General features: G+C 53.4%; 1 protein-coding gene across 7 annotated transcripts in view; it reads left to right on the top strand.

Annotated features, from left to right (window-relative positions):
- Positions 1–22,785, top strand: part of SLC12A7 (solute carrier family 12 member 7) — an 82,989-nt gene that overhangs the window by 18,041 nt on the left and 42,163 nt on the right. Inside the window, exon 1 of one of the 7 annotated variants that reach the window (XM_080681842.1) lies at positions 13,307–13,509. The exons of 4 other annotated variants lie outside the window; for them this stretch is intronic. In XM_080681842.1, the coding sequence (XP_080537968.1) occupies positions 13,386–13,509 (124 nt within the window). In that variant the 5' untranslated portion in view covers positions 13,307–13,385. Of the gene's footprint in view, positions 1–13,306; positions 13,510–22,785 lie in introns of those variants that run through there. 2 more of the 7 variants (XR_013961296.1, XM_080681839.1) reach the window with 2 other exon arrangements.

Raw genomic sequence — 22,785 nt, 5'->3', positions numbered from 1 at the left:
CCTTGGCTTCTGTTTTGGCTCTAATTGACCAACTCCCTATCACTTCTTCCCATCTCAGGCTGCTGTAATTTAACTTAGGACATTTCAGAATTTCCTCTTGTCACCTGCCAGGTAAACAATAAAATGTTACAGCCACCCCAATCAGCAGCATTTTAGACATTTTTATGGCAAGCAGGATATCTCATTGTGACTGTATCTTTCAGTTCCTTGGTGATCAAGGCTGATTTGATGAAATTGAGTTAGGCAGTATTCCTTCCTCTTTTTTTTTTCTTAACTCTCTGGAAGAGTTTAGCATAATTAGTGTTATCTTTTCCTTACATGTTTGGAAAAATTTACCAGTAAAGCCATCTGAGCTTGAGTGTGTGGGTGAAGGTTTCAAATAATGGCTTTAATTTCTACATGAGATATAGTGCTATTCAGAGCTTCTCTCTCTTCTTGTGTAAATTTTGGTAGAAGAATGTAAGTGGTTTTGAAAGAATTTACACTCACTGCATAAGGGAGAGGGATCAGGGAAAGCGGGAAACAGGAAGTGCCTGTTTCCCAGAGAATTTGTCTGTTTTATCTAGAATTTCAAAATTATTATCACAAAGTTATTCTTACTATCTGTATCAATTTCTTAGGGATGCTGCAACAAAGCTGCACAGACTGGTAGCTTAAAACAACAGGAATGTATTTTATTGGGGTTCTGAGGCCAGAAGGTGTTTCAGGGCCACACTCCCTTCAAAAGCTCCAAGGGAGGATTGCTCCTGCCTCTTCTGGCTTTGGGGGGCTCCAGGCATCCCCTGGCTTGTGGCCACATCACTCCAACCTCTGCCTCTGTTGTCACATGACCTCCTCCCCTCCATCTCTCCTCTGGTGTCTTCATAGCTCTCCTTTTAAAGGCACAAATCATATTGGATCAGGTTCCCCTTACTCCCCTACTCCAGTGTGATCTCATCTTATGTCAGTCACATTTTCAATGACCCTATTTCCAAATAAGGCCACACTCACAGCTACTGGAGGCCAGGACTTCAGCCTTATCTTTTTTTGGGGGGGGGGGGGGCACAGTTTAATCCACCACACTACCTTTAAAATCCTCAGCCAAGGATATTTTTCCCATTGATTTTTAGAGAGAGTGGAAGGGAGGGAGGGAGGGAGAGAGAGAGAGAGAGGTGAGAAAGACACTGACACTTTGATTGGTTGCCTCCGGCATGCACCCCAGCAAGGGCCTGGGAACAAACCTGCAACCCGGGTACATGCCCTTGACTGAGAATCGAACCCACAACCCTTCATGGTGCAGACTGACATTCTACCACTGATCCACACGGACCATGGCTATCTTTGTAATTTTTGCAGGATCTCTTGTCGTGACAACTTTTTCCTTTACCCAGTTTTAGCTGCATTTTACAAGTGTCCATGAGTTGTATTTTCATTATCAGTTAGTTCAAAATATTACCGGCTTTCAATTGTGGTTTCTTCTTTAGCTCATTGGTTTCTTGGAATGTGTTGGGGATTATTCAGTTATCTCTCTGTGGCTAATCTTCTGTTTTATTCCTTTGTGGTAAGAGATCCTACTGCTATTCCATTCTTTGAAAGTGATTAAGATTTGCTTGACGGTACAGAACACAATCTGTTTTGCTAAATGTTTTGTGTGCATTTGGAGAGAACATGCGTTGTGCAATTGTTGGGTGCATGTCTGAGTACCTGTCAATTATATCAATCTTGTTACACGTGTGGTTCAAGTGTTCTTTTCTTTGCTGGTTTTTTTTTACTGTTCTGTCAGTTACTGAGAGAAGCATCTCAACATGTCTAACTACTGGAATGGAAGTGCCTGTTCCTTCTAGTCCCGTTAGGCTCTGCTGCTCGGGTGGTGCCCTCAGCAAAGGAGTTGGCTGAGCTAACCTGCCAGAGTGACCATCCAATTGTGAGCATGGGACTCTGTTCTTGCCATCTTTGGTATTAAACATGTCTTTTATTATTTTGTTTTCTCCCTCCATTAGTTTGTTAGTTATACATGCTCCTATTCTTGTCATGTTGCCCCGGCTCGATGGGTCTGTATGAATAAGCACAGTTACCACGCCCCACACAGCACAAGAATCCATGACCTCGTCCCCCTGCTGGGCCACTGTTACTGCATGTTTCGTTTTACACATGTGTGTGACGTCTGTACATTGAAAGCCCACAAGTATCACCACTGCTGTCCTGTCCAGTCAGTGCTCTTGCCCCGTTACCTGCATACTTTTCCTCGTGGTTATCCTGCATTTCTGTGCTTCTATTAGGGGCCGTTGGCCTTCAGTTCGGAAAGAATTCTCTCAGGTTTTGTTTGTCTGAAAATGTTTTTTTCTGCCTTCTTTTTTCATGACTGCTTTGCTGGGGTGGGAACCAGGCTGCCTCCTTTTCCTGGTGCGCCTGGAAGAGATCTTCCCCTGTCTTTTCTGTGACCGCCTCCCACAGGCACTTGTCCTGGCCCCCAGCCCAAGTTGCAAATCCTTCTGTTTGGGGGTTTTAATGTGCATCCCTTTTCTCCTCACAAGCTGAGTGTAGCCATCAGAGAGTCTCAGTCCATCCTGTTTTTGTTTCCTTTTCTCTGTGCTTGTGGGCACCTTTGTATTACTTGGTTTTGGCCTGTGACCTTTGTCTGGGAAAGATTTGGCTGTTTAGTGGGTTTTGAGCTGTGGATGAAAAAAGGGATTCTATGGAAAGTAACCTCACAGGGTGATCTGGTCATAAAGTCCTATCTGGGCAGGTCATGATGGGTAGTCACACCCCAGGCATATAACTTTTAGGTTTATCACACACACACACACACACACACACACACACACACACACACACACACGAGTGTGTGTGTGTGTGTGTGTGTGTGTGTGTGTGTGTGTGTGAAGGTTTATTTAGAAAGTCTCAGAGGTAGAAGAAGTGAACCATAGAAGAAATGGACTCAGGAGTTACAGAGGCAAAAGAAAGGCCCTTTGGAGTGTAGGGAGGAAGGGAAAGAGAGAGGGAGGGAGGAGAGGGGGGGGAGAGAGAGAGAAAAAGAGAGAGAGAGAGAGAGAGAGAGAGAGAGAGAGAGAGAGAAAGAGCCTTGAGAGACAAAAGAGGGAGGAAAGTGCTCCAAAAAAAGGGAGAGTTTATCTTAGCCTTAAGCAATCCCTGTCCATTGTTTCTATGCATCTGGGTGAACAAACCTTTGAAATAATCACCCTCGAAAGAGCACATAACGTTAACGATCCTGTAATTTCATCCGCACTTGCTTTCTCCCTCCTCCGTGTAATCTTCCTTACGTTCAAATTTGTGAAAGAAGCATCTTGCTCTCTGGCATGTGTTGTCAGTTTGGCTCAGATATACTCTTATAAAACTTCTCTACAGGTCTGCACCTTCCTTATGTCGACAGAATTGTGAGGCCTGTACAACCTTGGTAGACTTCTGTGGCAATCAAAGCTTATTTAAAAAATGTCTTTTTAAATCATTACCCTGAGAAAATAGAAATCAATGACTTGCAGTATTTACAAAAAGTAATTCTCTGTAGAGAGCAGGAAATCTTAATAGTCCATGAGTCTGTCTGCTCTCATGTGAATCAAGCCAAATATTTAAGGTTTGAATGAGGTCACTAAACCAAGAAATAGTTGTCTAACTCAGAAACTATTCATCAAACTTTCCCTTAAACAGAAGAAAGTCAAGAAAAAGAGGTGGCTTTTGGTTCAGTTGGCCAAGCAGAATCTCAAGTTTAAAACTTGAGCTGATGGCTCCTCCAGTTAGGGAAATGTTAGGCACAATTGACTACAGCTGAGTCTGTGACCCTGTGCCCCTACACGACTCCAGGTCCTTGACCACAGACACGTGCGTGTAGCTCAGATACTCGCGTGGGGGCTCAGCCCAGAGCCACGTCCTCTGCCTGGGCCTCTGTTTTCACCGGTTTGTTAGGACCCCTTGGTGTGACCTTGGGAGAGGCCTTTGGTGACCTTATCTGGGCTGTGGGTAATAATAGGATAGAAATCACTGCCCTGGGCGCCAGAATGTGACCTGCTTATCTCCGGGCTCAGCAGCTGCTTAGTTTAAATGATTGTAAAGTATTTTTGTCTCAACAGTGCTGGCACAGGCTAGAAATGTGAAAGGTACAGAGGAGTGTGCAGTGGAAACTCCATCTCCTTCCCCTCGGCCCAGCCCTGTCCCTGCAGAGACGTCCCTCTGTCACAGAGGGGTGTGCCTGTGTGTGTGATTCTTTACAAAAATGGTGACAAATTGCTCCACATCACTCTATACAGGGGGGAATCATTTAGTAAAGCAAAAATCATTCACAGTGATCAAAAGGTCGAAGCAATGCAACTGTCCATTGACAAATGAGTAGATAAACAAAATGTGGTCTCTCCATGCAATGGAATATTATTCAGCCTTAAAATGGGAAGAAATTATGACACATGCTACAACATGCATGACCCTTGAGGACATATGCTCAGAGAAATAATCCAGTTGCAAAGGACAAACACTGTATAATTCCACTTGCATGAGGTCCCTACAGGAATCACATTCATAGAGACAGGAAACAGAATGGTGTTTGCCAGGGGCCAGGGGCCAGGGGCCAGGGGATGGGGAGCTAGTCTTTAATGGAACAGGGTTCCAGTTTTGCAAGATGAAGAGCATTCTGGAGGTGAAGGTGCAGAGGGCTGCACAATGACATGCTAAAAGGCACATCAAAGTGTTTAAGAGTCTAACTGAGCAAATGCCCATTCCAATGGGTGTGAGTGGTTGGGAGTGCTCCCCCGACAAGAGCCACAGGAGCGACAGGAGCGAGGCTCACGGTTTATAAAGAAGATGTGGAGGCGAAGCGAGGAAACTGGTTGGTTGGCCTCAGCTGAAGCGGCTGTCCTTCGGGAAGCCTCGCAGGTGTCTGTGATGGCTGCTCTGACTAGGTCCGGGTTTCTCGGGTCCAGGTGCTGACTCTGGCTGAGGTCCCGTGTTGCCTGCAAAAGGCGCCCTTCTTGTTTAATTACTGAAACACACAGGAGTGACTTCCTGCACCAGGCTGCACACGGAAACGTGGATATAAGGCTAATTTTACCTCATATATAGTTTACAACAAACAAAATTAATTTTTTAAGTGGGAAAGAAAAGTCAAAGCTAGTAAACAGTTTTTAAAAATATATATATATTTTATTGATTTTTTACAGAGAGGAAGGGAGAGGGATAGAGAGTTAGAAATATCGACGAGAGAGAAACATTAATCAGCTGCCTCCCGCACACTCCCCACTGGGCATGTGCCCGCAACCAAGGTACATGCCGTTGACTAGAATCGAACCTGGGACCCTTGAGTCCGCAGGCCAACGCTCTATCCACTGAGCCAAACCAGTCAGGGCATAGTAAACAGTTTTTGACAAGTTCCTGAGGTTGGTGTTGAGGAAGGCAGGGGGGCCACACGGCACCAGGACCTGCATCAGCAGTGACCCCAGGGCCATATCTCACACATGGTGATGGCGTGGCCCTGGATGGCCGAAACCCCCAACCCCAAGGAAGTGCTTTCATCCCCACCAACCACGTGCTGAGATTCTGACACTTGGCGGGAACCCACTGCCACTGGCCACGGGAGGACAGGGCCAGCGGCCCTTCCCGGCTGGCTATGCACACAGTTACTCCTTCCTGGGAGAGCCTGCACCAACTCGGACAGCCTGTGGATGCTCATCCAGGGCTCACCCCACGCATCCTTGGGGAGGTTTGCACAGGCAGTGGGCTCACCTCCCAGGAAAGGCCCCTGCCTCACCATGCAAGGGACTGGGGACACCCAGCTCCTGGAGCTCCTGTCCTGGTCCCAGTCCCACTGCTCAATGGCTGCGTGGTGTCTGGCAAGTTACTTAGCCTGTCTGGGCCCACAGATTATTGGCCCATCATTACTGTGCTAAGACAGTTGAGGTTCCCCACATAAAGACTCAGCGTGGTGCCAGCCACGGTGACTCTCAGTGACAGCTCCCCTGAGAGCGGTTGTCCTTTGGGGAAGCCTCGCTGGAGCCTGTGATGGCTGCTCTGACCAGTTCCCGGGATGGGAGATCAGCACACAGGGCATAGGACATGGGCTCCACGCTGCCCAGCGAGGCTGTGGGCCACTGGAGAGGACACATGGAGCTGCTCTGGCTCCTCTGCAGCCTCGAAAACCCAAGACCATTGTCTGGGGACTGACACTGGAATTCCATGTGCAAACTCCAGGCCTCTGTCCCAGGTGCCTTTGTTGGGACTGCAGGCTGGTAGAGTTCTTTTCTGCCCAGATGGCTTTGTGATTTAACAAATATTTGCTGGCTTGTCCTTTCCTTGTTGACAGAAGGATGTGATAGAAACAGGCCCAGGTCTCCCACTGTCAGGAAAATGAGAGATTCAGGACCTGGGAGGCAACTCAGGGACTAGCGGAGGCGCATACACGTGGAGGGTTAGGCTCAGGCGCTGCTTCCCTTTCATAGTGTGCTGTGAGGTCAGTCTGCATTCACCCGCCATCTCAGAGGCTCCTCGCCACCCCTTTATTCTGTAAGGAGTGGCCAGCCAACAGTGGAGCACACGAGTGTATACCTTGTGAGTTCTGTGCCATGCAGCCCCCCTCCAGGTCAAAGCAGGGCCCGAGGTGCCCCAGATCTGACCTCCCACTGCCAGGGAGCCACCATCCTGCCATCAAGCCCCTGAGCTTGAGGTAGGCAGGCTCACACAGCCTCTGCCACAGGACTGTGAGATGGAGTGTGGCTGTGGTGTGTCCCTCTCACCGCCATGTGCAGTTTCACTGGACACACACGCCTGTCTGTCTGCTCAGCAATGTTGATGGGCATATGGGCTGTTCCCAGCCCGGCTGACATGAAGGTGCTGCTGTGACTGTCCTTATGTGTGTCTTCTGTGCCTGTACGTTTCTGTTGGGAGTGGAACTGCTGGGTCCTTAAAGAGGTGTGTGTGTAGTTTCCCAGATTACTGCCACACAGTTTCCAAGGTGGCTGTATATTTTACATACCTACGTATGTAGGGGATTCCCTAGGCCGTGGTCGGCAAACTGCGGCTCGTGAGCCACATGCGGCCCTTTGGCCCCTTGAATGTGGCTCTTCCACAAAATACCACAGCTTGGGCGAGTCTATTTTGAAGAAGTGGTGTTAGAAGAAGTTTAAGTTTAAAAACTTTGGCTCTCAAAAGAAATTTCAATCGTTGTACTGTTGACATTTGGCTCTGTTGACTAATGAGTTTGCCAACCACTGCCCTAGGGGCTTAATCACAAGAAACAACAACAGCCTGTAATTATTGGAATCGAGAGTCTAGGTCAGTGGTCGGCAAACTCATTAGTCAACAGAGCAGCACACTGTCATATACTACCCTTTACCTCTTTGCATACAATATGCCACAATTGCCTAATCCTCACAGCTTCCAACTACACGGTAACATTTAGTCTAGTCCTCATGTGGTTCGCAAGCCGCGGTTTGCCGACCGCTGCCCTAGGGTATGGGGGCCCATTGCTTCTGTTGTCCACACTGTTCGTGGTTGTAGGCTTACATGTCCCTCACACACAGCTGCTGGCTCTTCCTCTCCTGTGGAGCATTTGTTCACATTTCCACCCCTTTTTCTAGGTTTTGACTTTTCCTCTGTGGGCTGTCTTTATGGAATCCAGGTAGAGACCGGGGTTGGGTGCATGGATGATGGTATCTTGGTACACTGGGCCTGTGTTTCCTCTCCTAATGGTGTCTTTTGAGGAACAGAAGTATCTGATGTTAAGAATGACGCTTCGCTAGTTTCTCTTCAATAAAGAATATCTTTGAGGTCACAAAGGACTTTGCAGCCATCGTTTGTAGTGTAAATCTGTTTGCAGCCCCTTGTTACATTCTGTGCTCCCCACAAGGTTGGGCCCTCCCCTACGGCTTTGCCTCTGGTCCAGGCCCAGACCAGGGGGGTGGCCTCACTGGTGTCCTGTGAGCCTACCGGTTGGGCCAGGCTCACCTCAGCCCCAGGAGGGATCCATGACACTCGGGGGGTGTGAAACAGGAGACCAGGCCAGTATCCAGCAACAGAAAAGTCCAGTAATTTGCAATGGAGTCAGAGAGAGTCACATCTGATGGCCCCAAAGGGACTGAATGTCTGGGGACAACGTGAATGTGTATTAGGCCAGTGTGAACTGGATTTTGGAGGGAGATGGAGCAGCAAAGGGGAGCAGCCGGGCCTGAAGCGAGGTCAGAGGTACCAGAGCCCAAAGCTGATGGTCCTGTTCCCACCACTGGCACAGGACAGCCTGGGGCTGGCTCATTCCCTGGAACTCTGGGGAAAGTCCAGAGGAATGGGGTGTGTTCCCGGCCTGCACCATGAAACAGATTCCCGGAAAGGGTGGGGCCGCTCTGCCCATGCCATCTTGGTCCTGGGCTAGGGTGTGTGGGTGAGAGCCTGGGGGAGAGGGACCGGTACAGAGATGGCAGAGGGATGGCAGTGTGAGCTAGATTCGCGCCCTGACAGCTCCTGCTGGTCCTTACCACCTGCCCTGGGACAGCACCTTCAGGAGGAGCTGAGGCCAGGTCACTGGTCCATCTGGCTCTGGGGCACTTGCCGTGTGTGAAATGATAGTGTGGTGCCTGTACTGGGACAGGAATGGGCAGAACTGTGTGCTTGCTCCCAGCCTTTCCCTGGAGCTGATGGCCTTGGGGGATCTGAAGGGTACAGTGAGGGTGGGGAGACAGCAGGGTTCCACACCTGTGCCGGCTGGTGGATGAGGGCCCTGTACGCCTGTACTTTGGCTGTGACCCCCCGGAGGGCGTTGGGGAGAAGGCAGCAGCACTCCTGGGTCTGGCCTCTGCCCCCAGGTTCCCAGTTGCAGGCTTTCAAGATGCTGCTGGTGGTGTGTCTCTCATCTCCACTGGTGAAATGTAAAATGACGTGCTGATTAGAGAACATATTCTTAGAGCTTTCGAAAATGCCTGTAACCTGCTACATGTATTGTCTTGTGTCAAGAAGAATGATCTGTAATTCATAGACTGAATTTCCACAGATCAGACTTTGCTTTCACAGAAGTAAGGCAGACCTCCTTCCAGGACCAATTATAAAATGCTGCTACACCCTCCTCTCTCCCTCGGACATTCCAGCAGAGGAGAGTGTCTGGTGTGCTTATCACTGACAGATGTGCAGGCAACTTGTTTTCTTTTAAATTAAAACAGTGGGGCCCTGGTCCTGGCCTGTTTGGCTTAGTTGGTTGGGCACTGTCCCATGCACCAAAAGGTTGCTTGCTGGTTTGACTCCGGATCAAGGCACATGCCTGGGTTGTGAGCTCGATCCCCAGTAGGGGGTGTGCAAGAGGCAGCCCACAGATGTCTTGCACTCACAGTGAAAAAATCAATAAAAATCTAAAAAAAAACCCAAAAAACCAAAAAACCCCAAACCTTAAAAAAGGGGGTGAGGGCTCTGGCCCGTGTGGCTCAGTTGGTTGGAGAGTTATCCCATACACCAAAAGGTGAGGGACTTGATTCCAGGTCAGGGCACATATTCAGATTTTGGGTTTGATCCCCAGTCAGGGCACATGTGGGAGGCAACCAATGAATGTTTCTCTGTCTCTCTCTGACTCTCTCTGTTTCTCTCTCTCTCTCTCTCTCTTCCTCTCTCTCTAAAAAATAAAATAAAATCAGAACAAATACAATAAAACAGTCAGAGCTTATGATCCCCTGAGGCTGTGGGCTGCCAGGAAGGTGAGGCTGTCTGTGGGTGTTGGTGCTGGGTCCCCCTCTCTTTGCCCTGTGTGGACCCTGAGGGTCCCAAAGGGGGCTGAGTCATACCCACCAACTCTGCCTTTCCAGTCAGCCAGGCCAACTGCTCGCCCCTCCACCTCCCCGGCTTGGAAGAAATCCCCCCAAGCTGTAATGTCCTCAGGGTTTAGCTCGGTTTATTTTGAGGGTGGTTCCTGGGTTTTCTCTATTTTCAAGACCACAGGAATGGACTTGACCAAGCCCTTTCTGGACAGACCCTGGGCCAGGGTTTTCCTCCTTCATGGACTCAGCGTGATTTCCTGGTGGGATGACCCCTGAGACCTTTTATGCCCAAGAATAGCTTCATTGGGCCTCACATTTGAGTTTATCAGGGCCAGCCATCTGTGCTCACAGTGACTGTCCTCCAACATGCCTGGGGGGTTACTGCAGTCAGGTCAGGATGCATTGCTGCCACTGAGAGTTTGAGAAATTTGGCTGAGTCTGGTCTCCTCTCTCATCCTACTCTGGTCAAGGCTGCTTGTGCTTCAGCAGGGACTGTGCCAGCTCCAGGGACCCTGGGACACTCCTAGGCTCACGCTCCAACTCTAAAGCCTGGACTCTGGCACAGCCTTTACCTGGAGCCATCAGCAAACATTTGCCCAAGATTTCCTTGAAAAGAAGTTACTCGAGGAACCAGTACAAAGGTCAGAGGGCAAAATGGTGTGTGGGCCAGTTCACACTTTGTGGAGTGCTCTGATGGCTGGCTGCCGTCTCTGCACCAGACCCCCTTGAAGCCTTCAGTTTGTCCTGTAATTCATGAGCGCTCACAGCGAAGTCACTACGGGTGTGCAGGGTTTCCACAGCATCAGAGAGTAACAACCGGAGGGAAGGAAATTTGTGCATGTGCTACCCAAGTCCCCAAGCCTCAGAAAATGAGAGGATGGAGATCCAAGCCAGCCACCCTGAAGGGGTGTGACCTAAAGGGCTGGAGCTCTGCCCATTAAAGGATCTAAAACCCCCTGGAGCACTCAAGTCCTAGCTGCTGTGTTCTTTTAACACTTGTTATTTTTCTCAAACACAAAATAAAGCCCCGATGCCCTGGCCAGGAGATTCAGATGGTTGGAATGTTGTCCCATACACCAAAAAGTTGCAGGTTTGTTTTCTGATCAGGGCACATATCTATGGGTATGGGAGGCAAGTGATCGATGTTTCTGTTTCTCATTGATGTCTCTCTCCCTCTCTTTCTCCCTTTACCTCTCTCTAAAATCAATAAAAACACCCTCAGGTGAAGATTAAAAAACTAAAGCCCCAGCATGTTCTCCAAGGGCTCTGTTGGTGGGGATCCCACTTCCCATCTTGAAGGGACTGCCCTGCACCCCAATCCTGGAGGCGAAGGGCAGTGTGGGCAGCTTGAGACATCCAGCCATGGGGCACCCAGGATGTCCTGAGCTGGGGACAGAGGAGCAGAGCAAGGCCAGCTGGCAGCAGGACGTCAGGATAACTCACGAGGGGCATTGAAGGGCGTGCCCACTAGTGTTTTCAATACAGCCACCTGTCACTTGGCAACAAGGAGCTTTCACCTAGACTTATGAAATGATTTGATTTAGAAAAATTTCAAAGCGACAAAAAGTTGAAGAGTGTGAGGACACTCACATGCTGGCAGCTCCACACTGCCCTTCCCAGCTGCCCCTCCCTTCCCTAACCTGTGGGTCTTTTAGTTCCTTTGGTCTGGCAAGTCTGTGTTTTTGTTTGTGTATTCTCAGGTGACAATGACGTGTTTCAGGATCCAGGACATTGTTTTGCTGAGCCCCAGAACCAGTTAGGTCCTCTGGGCACGGAGCCTGCCCTGCCCTATTCCTCTGAGAGGGAGATGTGTCCCCAGGGCCAAAACAGGGCTTCTGAGCAGGAGGAGGGGCAGGGAAGCCCGGCCACAGGGGTGGGGCCTAGGGTGGAGAGGCCCACCCTTGGAGCCCCCCTCCAGCTACTGGAGCCGGCAGGGGACATCTGCTCTGAGCCACTGCAGGCCGGACAGACCTAGGGTCACCAAGACCACCCTGGCCCTGGACAGTCCTCTCCCAGAGAATTCTTCCCACCTTGGCAGGCAGGAGAGTCCTGGTCCCAGCGGGCAGCCAAAGGCCCGAACGTCCTCTCCCCTCTGGGCTTTTGTCCCTGTGATGTCCCTACATCCCACCCTGCCAGGAAAGGCTCTAAAAAATATAACTTTAGCTTTAGGTAATGGGCTTCCCTCCTCTCACCCTTCCCTTTCTCACCTTCATCTCCCCCTCACTTCTGCCCCTCCCGTCCCCTGCTCTCCCCTTATAGGGAGCAGCAGCTAGAGGGCATCTTTTCTTTGTGTGTGTGGGGTGGTGGGGGGATTGGCTTATTCATGGGGCATGGGGCTTCCAGGCCCCCAGAGTGCACACCTGGGTGGTCTGGGCCCTTCCAGGCTAAGTCCGTGGAATTCCTGTGAAGAGTGGTCTTGGGCCTCCTGGACCCCAGGCATTAGATCTCCAGCTTCTGCCAGGAGCCTGGGACAGAAGGTGGGAACCCAGACCACCCTACCTTCTCCTCTCCTTTGTCTTTCATTGGAAATGGCTTTTCTGAATTTGTTTTTACGTCTTTGGTTGTAATAGGAATATAATGGGGGAGGGGAGAAAGCAGAGCCTCCCGGCCCTGCAAGAAGCTGGTCTCTGCTGCCTTTGGGGCCTGCAGAAACACACACTTTTCAAACACAATCAGACCATTCTGATTATTGTTTCAATATGTGTGACCACCTTTGTCCATACCACCTGTATTTCTTCATCATGGGTATAAAACTGTTTGGGGTGACTCATTGCACTTAGATGCCATAACTTTTCGGGCTAACATCCTTTTGATGGACATTGGGTTGTTGGCCTGTTTCCATGTGTCCTCATTGGTTAAGGAGGTGGCCTGAGGCTGTAAGACACGAGGACATGGGTACTGTGCCTGCAGAGTCCTCCTGGCCTCGCCTTCCCCGCACTGAGCTGCAAGCTTTCCCTGTAGCTTCCCCCCGCCCCCACCCCCGACCGGACCAGTGGGGTGCGGGAAGGGCGGGCTCCCCTGAGCAGGCAGGGATGGGCCTGGATCCTGTCGCAGCGCTTTAGTGACTTCTGTATACCAGATTAAGTCTTCTGTGGACCAAGACCCCGGAGCAGCCCAGCCCCCTCCTCCCCAACCATAGCACGTTGCTGCTAGAAACCCCTTCCCAGGGGCTGGGTGAGCTCCAGGCAGGCAGGGAGGGGGGAGGGAAGATCAGAATCCAGCTCAGTCTAGTTAGGGGGTGGGGCACTTCTGTTTCTCGAAGGAGCCGGACAGTGTCGGGAGCTACTACGCGGGGTCGTGGGGACTGCAGGCAGGGGCCTGCTCTGCGGCGGCTGGAGTGAGACAGTGCAAAAGCAGAGAGTTACCCATCGGGGGAAGGGAAGGTGACACGGGCGAGCAGGGGGCGCCGACAGACCTGGCACAGGCTAGGGGAGCGACATCTGTGGAAGGCGCCCCGCTCCGCCCCTCGCAAACTTTTCCTGGGCCTCCGGACCGCAGGTGAGATCACGTGGCTGGGTGGGGCGGGGCGAGGACGGGGCTGGGGGCGGGCCGGGGGCGGGCCCCGCGGACCCCGCCCCTGCGCCCCTAGGCTGGTCGCGCGTCGGCGGGAGCGGGCGGAGCGGAGCGCGGCTGGAGAGCGCGTTGTGGCCTTGAGCGCGCAGTGTCGGGAGTACCATGCCCACCAACTTCACCGTGGTGCCCGTGGAGGCGCGGGCGGACGGCGACCAGGACGAGGCGGCCGAGCTGACTGAAGCGCCGGGCGCCCCCGAGGGCCACGAGCCCGACTGCTCTAGCCGGGGTGAGCGCGGCCGCACCTGTCCGCGGGACAAAGGCGGAGCCGGGCTGCGCGGGGCTGGGGGCGGGAGGGGCGGGAGGGGGACCGGAGGAAAGAGTGTGGGACTGCTTCCCCGCCTTGCCTCCCCTTTTCCAGGGTCACCCCACAGTTCCTCTCACTCCGCCTCCTCCTGAGGTTCCCTCACCCCCCTCCAGCCAGCAGAGCCCCCGACCAAGTTTAGTCGCGGGGACGCAAGGCGAAGTATCCCTGTGGTGCCCAGCGCTCCCAGGGTGGTGGGCCCCCACTGCTGTTTCCCCCTGCTAGTCCATCTTGGGACCACGTTCATCCCCCCCCCCCCCCCGCCCCCGGGCCCAGGGAGCACCTTCTTTCTCACACAGGGTGGGGCAATGAGGAGGTGTAGAAGGTGGGATACACCGGGGTAACTATGGGAACGGGGGAGGGGCCTCAGAATCCTGGGGCCAAGGTGGGGTGCCGCCGCCGCAGGGGGTGGTTTGCCCTCTGAAGCGCCTTCCTGCTTCCTCAGGCCTTTGCTCCCACGCGGCCGGGCTGTGGGCCGCGGGTCAGATTCGACCCTGCTGAGGTCCCAGTTGCCTGCGCCCACTCTGTGGGTCATCAGTAGGTCCCTGGCGGGGCTGGGCGAGGCTCCCCAGCTGTGCTCAGACTGAGGGTCCCCTGGCCTTCTTTGTTCTGGAGTCCCAGGTCTGTAACACTTTCACTTTCTCTTGTGGGGGCTCCCCCAGGCCTGGGTTCCTGCAGCTGATGGATGAGTTCTCCCCAGTGAACAGCTTCATCTCTGCTTTCAGCTCCCCTCTAGAAATTGGGGGGAATGAGAACACCAGTCTAGCACCCACAGTCTAGCACTCTCTGCCTGTGCCGTCCCCCCTCTCTCCCTTTGCAGCCTTGGGAGGAGGCTCCCAGCTCCAGGCACTTAAGGAAAGAGGGTGAGGTCAGTGGAGGCCACAGGTCCTGAGTGGTCACTACTCTGGCAGGAAAGGCCAGGCCCTCCTGGGGACACCATGTGGAAGGCATGTCCTGATGGGCTGTTGCATCATCAGTCATTAGGGTCCTGTCCCCTCCCTCAGGTGTCCCCTCCCTCAGGGCGAGGCAGCTGCCCAGCTTTGCTCTGCTGGGTGTGGGGCTAGTCACAGCTGCTCCCTGGCTGCTTCCTGGCACAGGGTCTTGAGACCAGGTAGAACATAAAGGCAGAGTCTGTAAGCTCAGTCTTTCACCACTGCCCCAGTGGTTCTGGTTCTGAGCATCAAGGATGAGCTTCTCTGGCCACCAGCAGCCATTGTGTTCCCCAAGGAGCCCTCCACCGCCCTATTGGATGTCTGGTTCCCTGCCTGCTAGCCCCATCTTGGGACCACACTCACTCTCTCCAGACTTTGTGGCTTGTTTTAAAACGGGGCATCATTTCCCCCCTGCTTGTCCCTTCTGCTTTCAGTAGCTCTCGTGTGGTGCCCTGGGCCTAGGAGCCCAGAGCTGATGGGTGGCCCAGCTGGTTTCCAGCCCCCAGGCCCCCTTCCCCGAGTGCTTTCACTTTACAAACCTGGATCCCCCAGTTCCAGCTGGGGGCCGGATGGAAATTGCACCTGCCTGGGTGATTGAAGACTCAGGAGCGCCAAGTGTGGGCTTTGTGCTCATTTGTTAACAGACCCTTTAGGTTTGAGCTGAACTGTGACATTTGGCTGAGCTGGCACCGAGCTGACTTGGGACTTCCATGTTTTGTGTTCTGTGCACTTCATGTTTCCTCAGAGAGAGGCGGCAGAGGAGGTGCTGCTGAGTGGTCACAGTGACGTTGTCTTTTGGGGTCTCTGGCTGGGCTCTGAGTTTTAACGTAAGCTGTCAGACCACAGTCAGCGCCCTGTGAAGGGCACCGTGTCACCAGCATGATGAGGAGGAAGCCACCATGTGCCCTCTTATTGGGGAAGGTCCTGCAGGAACTGGAAACATCAAGGCTGGAGCAGCTTCCAAAGGCCCATGTGTGGGGTCCACGTTTTGTGGGGTCTGAACTTAGGGTCCCATGCCAGTGGCCATGCCTGCCCAATCACAGCATCACTGGTGCTACTGAAGGTTCTTCCTGATGCCTGCCCAATCACAGCGTCACTGGTGCTACTGAAGGTCCTTCCTGACTCTGGGTGACCCTCGAACCCCCTAGGGAGGCACCTGGCTTTCCAGGTGGGCTTCCTGGTAGTGGTGGAGCAAATTTGGGGAGATCTTATACCTGGAAATCCCTGGGCTATGGTGGAAATAAGAGGTGGTGCCATCCTCACCCCTTACCTGGGTCCCGTGCCTTTTATTTCCACTACAGCCCAGGGGCTCATGAGATCAGAGTCTGGTCTGTCTAGCTTGGAGGCCTCTTGACCCTGTGACACTTAGAGCAGGAAGGATCCCACAGCATCCTGGGCCCTCTCTGTGCTCCAGGCTGGAGCCTCCCTGGGAGCCATATCTTTGTGAAGTTTAGCCCATTTTCTGGCTATTAGAAGCCCCTGGGGCGCCCAGGCAAGTGGCAGTGTGGGCAGGTGGTGGATGCTGGGCATTGATCTTGAATTAGTCCTGCTGCCTTGACCCCAGCTCTCTTGGCAGGCCTGTGCCTGGTGCTGCACCCCAGCACTGCTTCATGGAGTCCTGGCCCCTTAAAGGAGACACTCCCCCAGTGAGTGAAAATTGGCTGGGTGCAGAGAGGGCTGGTGTGGGAAGCAGAGGCCAAGATCAATGTTAGCTTCTGCTGTGGACACATTTGAGTGCCCTTCCCGCCTCCGCATTCCCTTCCAGCACGGTGGGACCTGGTGTACTGGGATGACTGGGGTTTACTTTTCCTGGGGGCTGGTCCTCTCCCTGAGGATGGACACCACACCCGGGTCCCCTGTGTGATGGGCCATTTATTCTGCATTTTATTGTGAGGGGAGACTGTTCTGCAAGTGAATAGGACATGTTTTTATGTATCCCCGCATCCTCGATACCTTCTTAGTAGAAATACCTTACAGAGGGGAGGTGGAGAGGAGGGTGCTTTTCTGACTTCTCATTATGGTGACTTTTTAAAAAATTGATTTGAGAGAGAGAGAGAAAGAGAGAGAGAAATATCAATGTGAGAGGGAAACGTTGATAGGTTGGTTAGTTGCCTCCTGACCAGGGATGGAACCTACAACCTGGGTAAGTGCCCTGACCAGAAATCGAACCTGAAAGCCTTCAGTGTATGGAATGACACTCCAACAATACAAGCCAGGGCTAATTATGGTGGGTTTTTAACTGACTTTGAGGAGACTAACCTCCCTCTCTTGGTGACCCCTCCCCCCCACATGTGGGTGAGTCCTAGAGGCCATGAACAGCCTATGGGACCATGGAGTGGACGGGCACACAAGCCCACGGTCCTGCCCCCCAAAGGAAGTTCCACCCCCAGCTTCTCTGGCTAATAGGGTGGGGGCTGCCCTTGGAGTGTACATGGAGCCCTTTGAGGGTTCATGGGTCCTGCAACCCCTGTCTCCTACCCCAGCTGAGATTGTTCCCCACGTGGCATTACCCGTGGCTCTGACTCCACTTCCTCTTCCTTGGGTTGCTGTTCTGCTTTCTGGATTCCTTTCTGTGTTTTCACTCTGCTGCTCAGGTCCTGTTGGTCACTCAGGGTCTCTTCTCCCACCCTCTGTGAAGGGGACCTGAGTACCCCGATGCGCTGATCCAGGCAGTCCTGGGGAGCATCACCGTTACCCTGTTGTGGCTAGCATTCTATGAGGCCATCAGCTGGGCCACTTCAGGGGTTATAGGGCCTCTGAGGCCATGACCCCAGGTTTGGAGCGAGTTTTCTGCCGAGCATGGGGCTGCTGAGATGGTGAAGGCACAACTCCAGGGGGCTGTATGTGGGGGTTCAGGGAGCAGTGCAGTTGCAAAGTGGGATAGGACAAAGCTTTCAGGTTCCGTCCTGCTGAGCAAGGACACGGAGCAACATCCGTCCCTGGGTTTCAGGAAGGAAAGGGATGTGTCACACTGACACAGGAAGGACAGGCAGCACGCTGTCCCATCCATTGGGCAGACCCCGTGTTCAGCCTATCTCCTTGGCTGTAGGCAGCTTGGCTCATGGATGTTCTTTAGGGAGATTTCATATTAGGTGGATAGCGGAGGTTATCAAACATGTATTTTGTACCAAATTCCACTTGTAAAGGCAAAGAAACAAAAAATAGTTGGACACACGAAATGGAGCGTGGATCCGAGTGCTGGGAGCATGGCCTGTGTTTCTGTATCCTCCATGCACTCACAGGGGTTCCAGACCATCTTTAGGTGATAGGCCCTTTTCTTATAAATCAAGTGAAGATGTGGTTAAGGCCTCCTGCTGAGGCCATGTGTTCACATGTGTGTGAGCATGCCACCTGCATGTGCATATGTGTGTACATGTCTCTTAGTGCATGCTTGTGGACATTTGTGTATGTTTGTGTGTGTACACATGTGGGCATGTGTGTGCGTGACTCCACACATGGTGGATAGAGAGGGGCGTGATCACTGGCATTGGGCCACATGATGTGAGGGTATCTGTTCTTTCCTGCAGCTCCCCAGCAGACCAGTCCAGTCACGTGGCTGGGGATGCCAGCTCCATCTTGGGCCATGCAGGCAGTGGGGACACGTCTGCGCCCTGGTCTACACCCTGGTCTGAATTGTGTTTCCAGCTTTCATGCCCTGTGAACAATGTGGGAGCCCATCTCCTCTTAGGTCCAGTTCTGTGGTCTTTTCTTCTGGAAAGTTCCCCAGACCTGATCTAAGTGCTTTGCTGGAGTGGATGTCTGAGCTGTGGACACCAGTGGCTGCTGCTGCTCGGGGGTGGATGCCGTGGGATTTGGCTTGAGGGATACCTCCAGCGGCAGCCCAAAAGGATCAGGCCACTGCAGGGCCACTGGGGACTGGTTATGGCAGCTGCTGTCTGACCTGTGAAGGTTGTGGAGTGTCCGCCATGGCTGATCCATCGTGGTTCTTGGTGCATCAGTGAGCAGAGGGTCTCAGCCCTCCTCCTGGGGAATGGTGGCTTAGGATCTTGAATGCGATTTGTGGTGCAGTGGGGAAAATGGAGCACCAGGAGGGTCTGCGTGTTGGCGTGTCCTCTCAGAAGGGGACATTTGTTCAGGACTTGGGGGCTGGGGACAGTGTCACGGGCAGGGAGAGTGGTGACCAGGCGGGGTGGGCCTTCAGTCTTGAACCTTGGCTCTGTCCACATGGAGACTATACGCGTTGGGGCCTGTTCTGCTCTGATGCCCTGGCTCTGTGACTGTCCAGAGGGTTGCTGCAACCAGGAGTCACGAAGGCTGGAATTGCTCCATCCAGGTGAGCCCACCGCCCACCTGTCATAGTTCATGAGGTGGGCTGTGGCTGTGAGCAGGGAGCAGCCGACTCCACAGGCAGGCTCTGTGTTCTTGCGGTCCCTTTCGGTGACATGGACATATGCATATGGCTGTCCTTATATTGTCTTTTTTTTTTTTTTTTAAATCCTCACCTGAGGATATTTTTTTCCCATTGATTTTTAGAAAGAGTGGAAGTAAGGAGAGAGAAAGAGAAATATTGATGTGTGAGAGAGACACATTGATTGGTTGTCTCCCGCAGCCACCCCAACAGGGGTTCGGGATGGAGCCTGCAACTGAAGTATGTGCCCTTGACCAGAATCAAACCCATGACCCTTCAGTCTGTGGATGACGCTCTGACCACTGAGCCAAACCAGCTAGAACCCCATATTGTCTTTTGGGCCCAACTGTCAGACTGTCCGGTGACTGAGTCAGAGTCTGAAGCCAGGGGTGATGACTGGCCCAGGGGAATTCCACAAGGGGCAGCCTAGAGCCGGTGAGGCTACACTGCCTTGGTGCAGGGAGTGGGAGAGGCAGTTGGAGGAGCGCTTGGTGTGTGTGTTCTGAGGGCCCTTGGCAGAGTGGGCCCGTGTGCTCGGCAGGGTTGCTAGCCGGGAAGGAGTTGGCCATGCAGTCCCACAGGGCTTGGATGTGGAGGTACCCCTGTGCTTTGTGTGCAACCCACCTCTGTGCCAGGCAGCTCTGTGGGGCCAAGTGAGCCAGTGGAATTTCCTGCTGCGCCTAGTGCCTTGATGGGGCCTGTGCATCGTTGGTGTCTCATGTGCTATTGGAGAATGGGAACCCCTTTTCTCATCTTTGCCTTGGGACCTGGAGGGGACAGGAGACGTGGCACCATCTATCCCTTCCTCAGTGGCCCAGGTTCAACTGAATTTCAAAGATGTTTCCTTCAAATAATTGACCACAAATGTCTTCTACTCAGAGGTATGTGCCAGGCTTACTCTATACCACTGGGATTTGGGATGAAGTTCTTACGGGACCATTGGAAAGAGGTTGCTGCAAGAGTAAGGTACCTTGTGGTCTCGGGCCTGGTCAGGGCCGAGGCCACGTGGGATCTTGGGAGATGTTTGGCTTGTGGTCATGTGCTGCAGCTCAGGCTCACAGACTGTGTTGGGGCAGCTGGAGTGGGCCAGAGGTATCTGTCCAGGTCGCACCCAGCAGGTGAATGGTGGGCTGTCCTTGCTTCCCTGCCCACTGGGGGACCCGGCCGTGGTGAAGAGCCTCTGTCAGGGCCTTGGACCAATAGACCTGTGGCCATGGTCCTAGGCCCTGACCTGATGACCCCCAAGCCTGGGCTCCTGCATCAGGGGACGGGTGGCCTTGGACCAGGATACCTTTCAGGGCAGCAGTGCTGGAGGGCCGCTGTCGATGGCTTCTTGCTGCTGCACAGCTGCTACCAGACTGAAGGAGGAGTCTATTTGTCTGCTCACCTCAAAGCCCAATAACGTACAAAAGGAATTTACAGCCAAGAAAGTTGGTTTATTTTAAGGAAATGATGCCAAGCCTGGAGTCACAGGTAAGCTAGGGCTCCAAGAGCTGGCTCCTTGATGGCTTCCAGGGGGTGGGTTATGTGTGGAAAATCATTAATCGTGGTGGCTAAGGGAGTTAGGGTCTTGACTCTACTGATTGGCTGGGGCCGAGGTGGGGAGTAGTTGATGGTTTTGTCAGATGTCAGCCAGGGCATTCATTGCTCTATTTTCATGAGGGTGTGCTCCACAGGGTCATCCACTTTCCGAGCTTTCTTGGGCCTGGGGCTGAAAGACAACTGAAGGCGAGATGTTATCTTCAGCTTGGCGGAAATGCCATGGTCAGCAGACCTGAGGCTTTGTTCTTAAGATAGCTTGATGCTGACCAGAATCTGTTGTCCTGGGGGTTTAATGATTAAGGAAGAAGGTGAACAGGCCCTGTTACAGCAGGGGCACAGCAGATGGGACCGTGGTCTGGTCGGGGCTGCGTCTGCCGGTGTCTGGTTGATCGCTTTGTGCTGCCAGCCTGCCGGGTCTCCTGTCATCACCTCTGTGGGTATGGATTTTATAAGCGTCGGGCTCTGTAGATGTGAGACTGGAGGGCAAAATGTGATATTCAGCGTTAGGTTTTAACTACCAGTACTTTTCACACGGCCAGGTGCTTTCCATTTCAGCATGTTTGTGGGGGTGTCCCGTAGAGTCATTTTGTAGAGACAGCTGTACTGGGGTGTGTGTGCAGATGTCTGCCAGCTCTGGGCATGTGAGGTCAGCTAGGGGCCTCAGGAGTGAAAACCCACCTCTGTGGGGTGTGCCTGCCTTCATGAGGGGCCGTGTGGGGCTGAGGCTGAGTAACAGTGGCATGGATGGCACCTGGAATAGATGGGTGAATGGGCCGTCTAGACCCTGCCAGGCGGCTTGGCTGTGGTCACCTGCTGAGGACTGACCCCAGGGGGCCTGGGCCCCCTTCTGGGGGGATGCTGGGGCAATGCTGTCCAGCGAAAGAGCAGGCACAAAGTGTTAATACCTTCCTTTTGTGAAGAAGAGGGGAGCTTACTTTTCAGAGCAGAGAGCTGCTCTGTGCAGATAGCCCCTGAGCTTCAGCAGGACCCACCAAAAATGAGGCAGCCCCGCTCCCCGGTCCATGACTGCTGGCGCCATGTGGGTTCTTGAACTTCCTGCTAGGGGAGCCCTGGTGAGCTGGCTCCATCCAGGTGGTCTCTGTGGCTGGTGGGGGCTACGGGGCGGGGGTCAGGGACTGGGTCCCTGGGTCCCTGGCCAGAAAGACGGTGAACTATGGTGTGGAGGTCTTGCCTGGGGTGGAGGCATCTGTGTGGACCCCACGGGCCGCCTCTGGCAGGGCCCTGAGAAAGGCCCCGGTCCCTCCTTGGGGTTCCTGGCTGGTTTCCTTTTTCTCTCCTCGGGCGGTTTCTTTCTGAGAAAACAGTTGGGGGAGGAGTGGAAGTGCGTTTTTGTTTTGTGTGGATGGGGGTGGGAGCTGGGTTCCAGGCGGCAGTTTAGTTTCCTGCGTCTGGGTCATTCTCCAGCACAGTCTCCACTTGCCTGGTCCTGCATGACTCACAGGCCTGGGGTCTCTGGCTGTTGGGAGGAGAGCCAGTGGCGCCTGGGCCTGTGCTCACCACTGGGCGCCAGAACCACTTTCGATTCGGCTGTGTGATGCGGCCCGGACACGGCCTGTCTGGGTGTTCACACACAGGCCGTGCCCTTGGCCAGCACAGTGGCTGTGGCCTGGCGCCGTCTGCGAGGTGGGGGTGCGCCGTGTGTCCATGTCTGTTGCCCTCTGCTCGAGTGGGCACATCCACCTCAGGGTGACGTGAGGCCCTACAGGATTCAAGGCCATCCCTGAGTTCTTGTGCCTCAGTTTCCCTCTCCAGGAGCCAGTCTGCCCACCCCAGAGGTGGCTGTGACCTCTTGTCTCTGGGCTCTGTCTGTTCATGGCGCCTGTGGGTTGGGCCTGGGTTCTCGGAGGCTCGGAGGATGGTCACTGGGGAGGGATCAAGTTGAGCCGAAATCAGAGGAGAGAAGCGCCAGGTTGTTCTTAGGTTTCCTCTTCCTCCCACCAAGGGTCTTGACCACAGCCAGACAGGAGCCGGAGTTGGTAATGGGAGCTGCCCCAGGGGGCTGGTGGGGGTTCTTATCTACACCCTCAGATTGCCAGCTGCTGGTCCCTGAGGTAGAGGGGTCGGTCCAGGAGCAGTGAGCAGCCACGTGACTGAGGGGGTGTGAGGAGTGGGGTTCCCCAGGAGCCTGTCATTTCCACGAGGGGTGTGCGTTCTTTAGAGAAAAGTCTGGGAACACATTCTGCTCTTAAAGCTCTCAGAGCCGTGGTCCCCAGTGATGCCTATGTGCTTGTGTGCTCGTGTGTGCTCGTGTGTATGTGTAAACGTGTATGCATGTGTATATCTGCATGCACAAACTGAGTGTGTGCCTGCACAAGTATGTTAATGTGAGTGTGTTGT

The sequence above is a fragment of the Plecotus auritus genome (assembly GCF_963455305.1).
Source record: "Plecotus auritus genome assembly, chromosome: 7".
NCBI classification, from domain to species: Eukaryota; Metazoa; Chordata; class Mammalia; order Chiroptera; family Vespertilionidae; genus Plecotus; species Plecotus auritus.
Note: the sequence above shows the minus strand (reverse complement) of the source record. Positions and strands in the feature narration are given on the sequence as shown.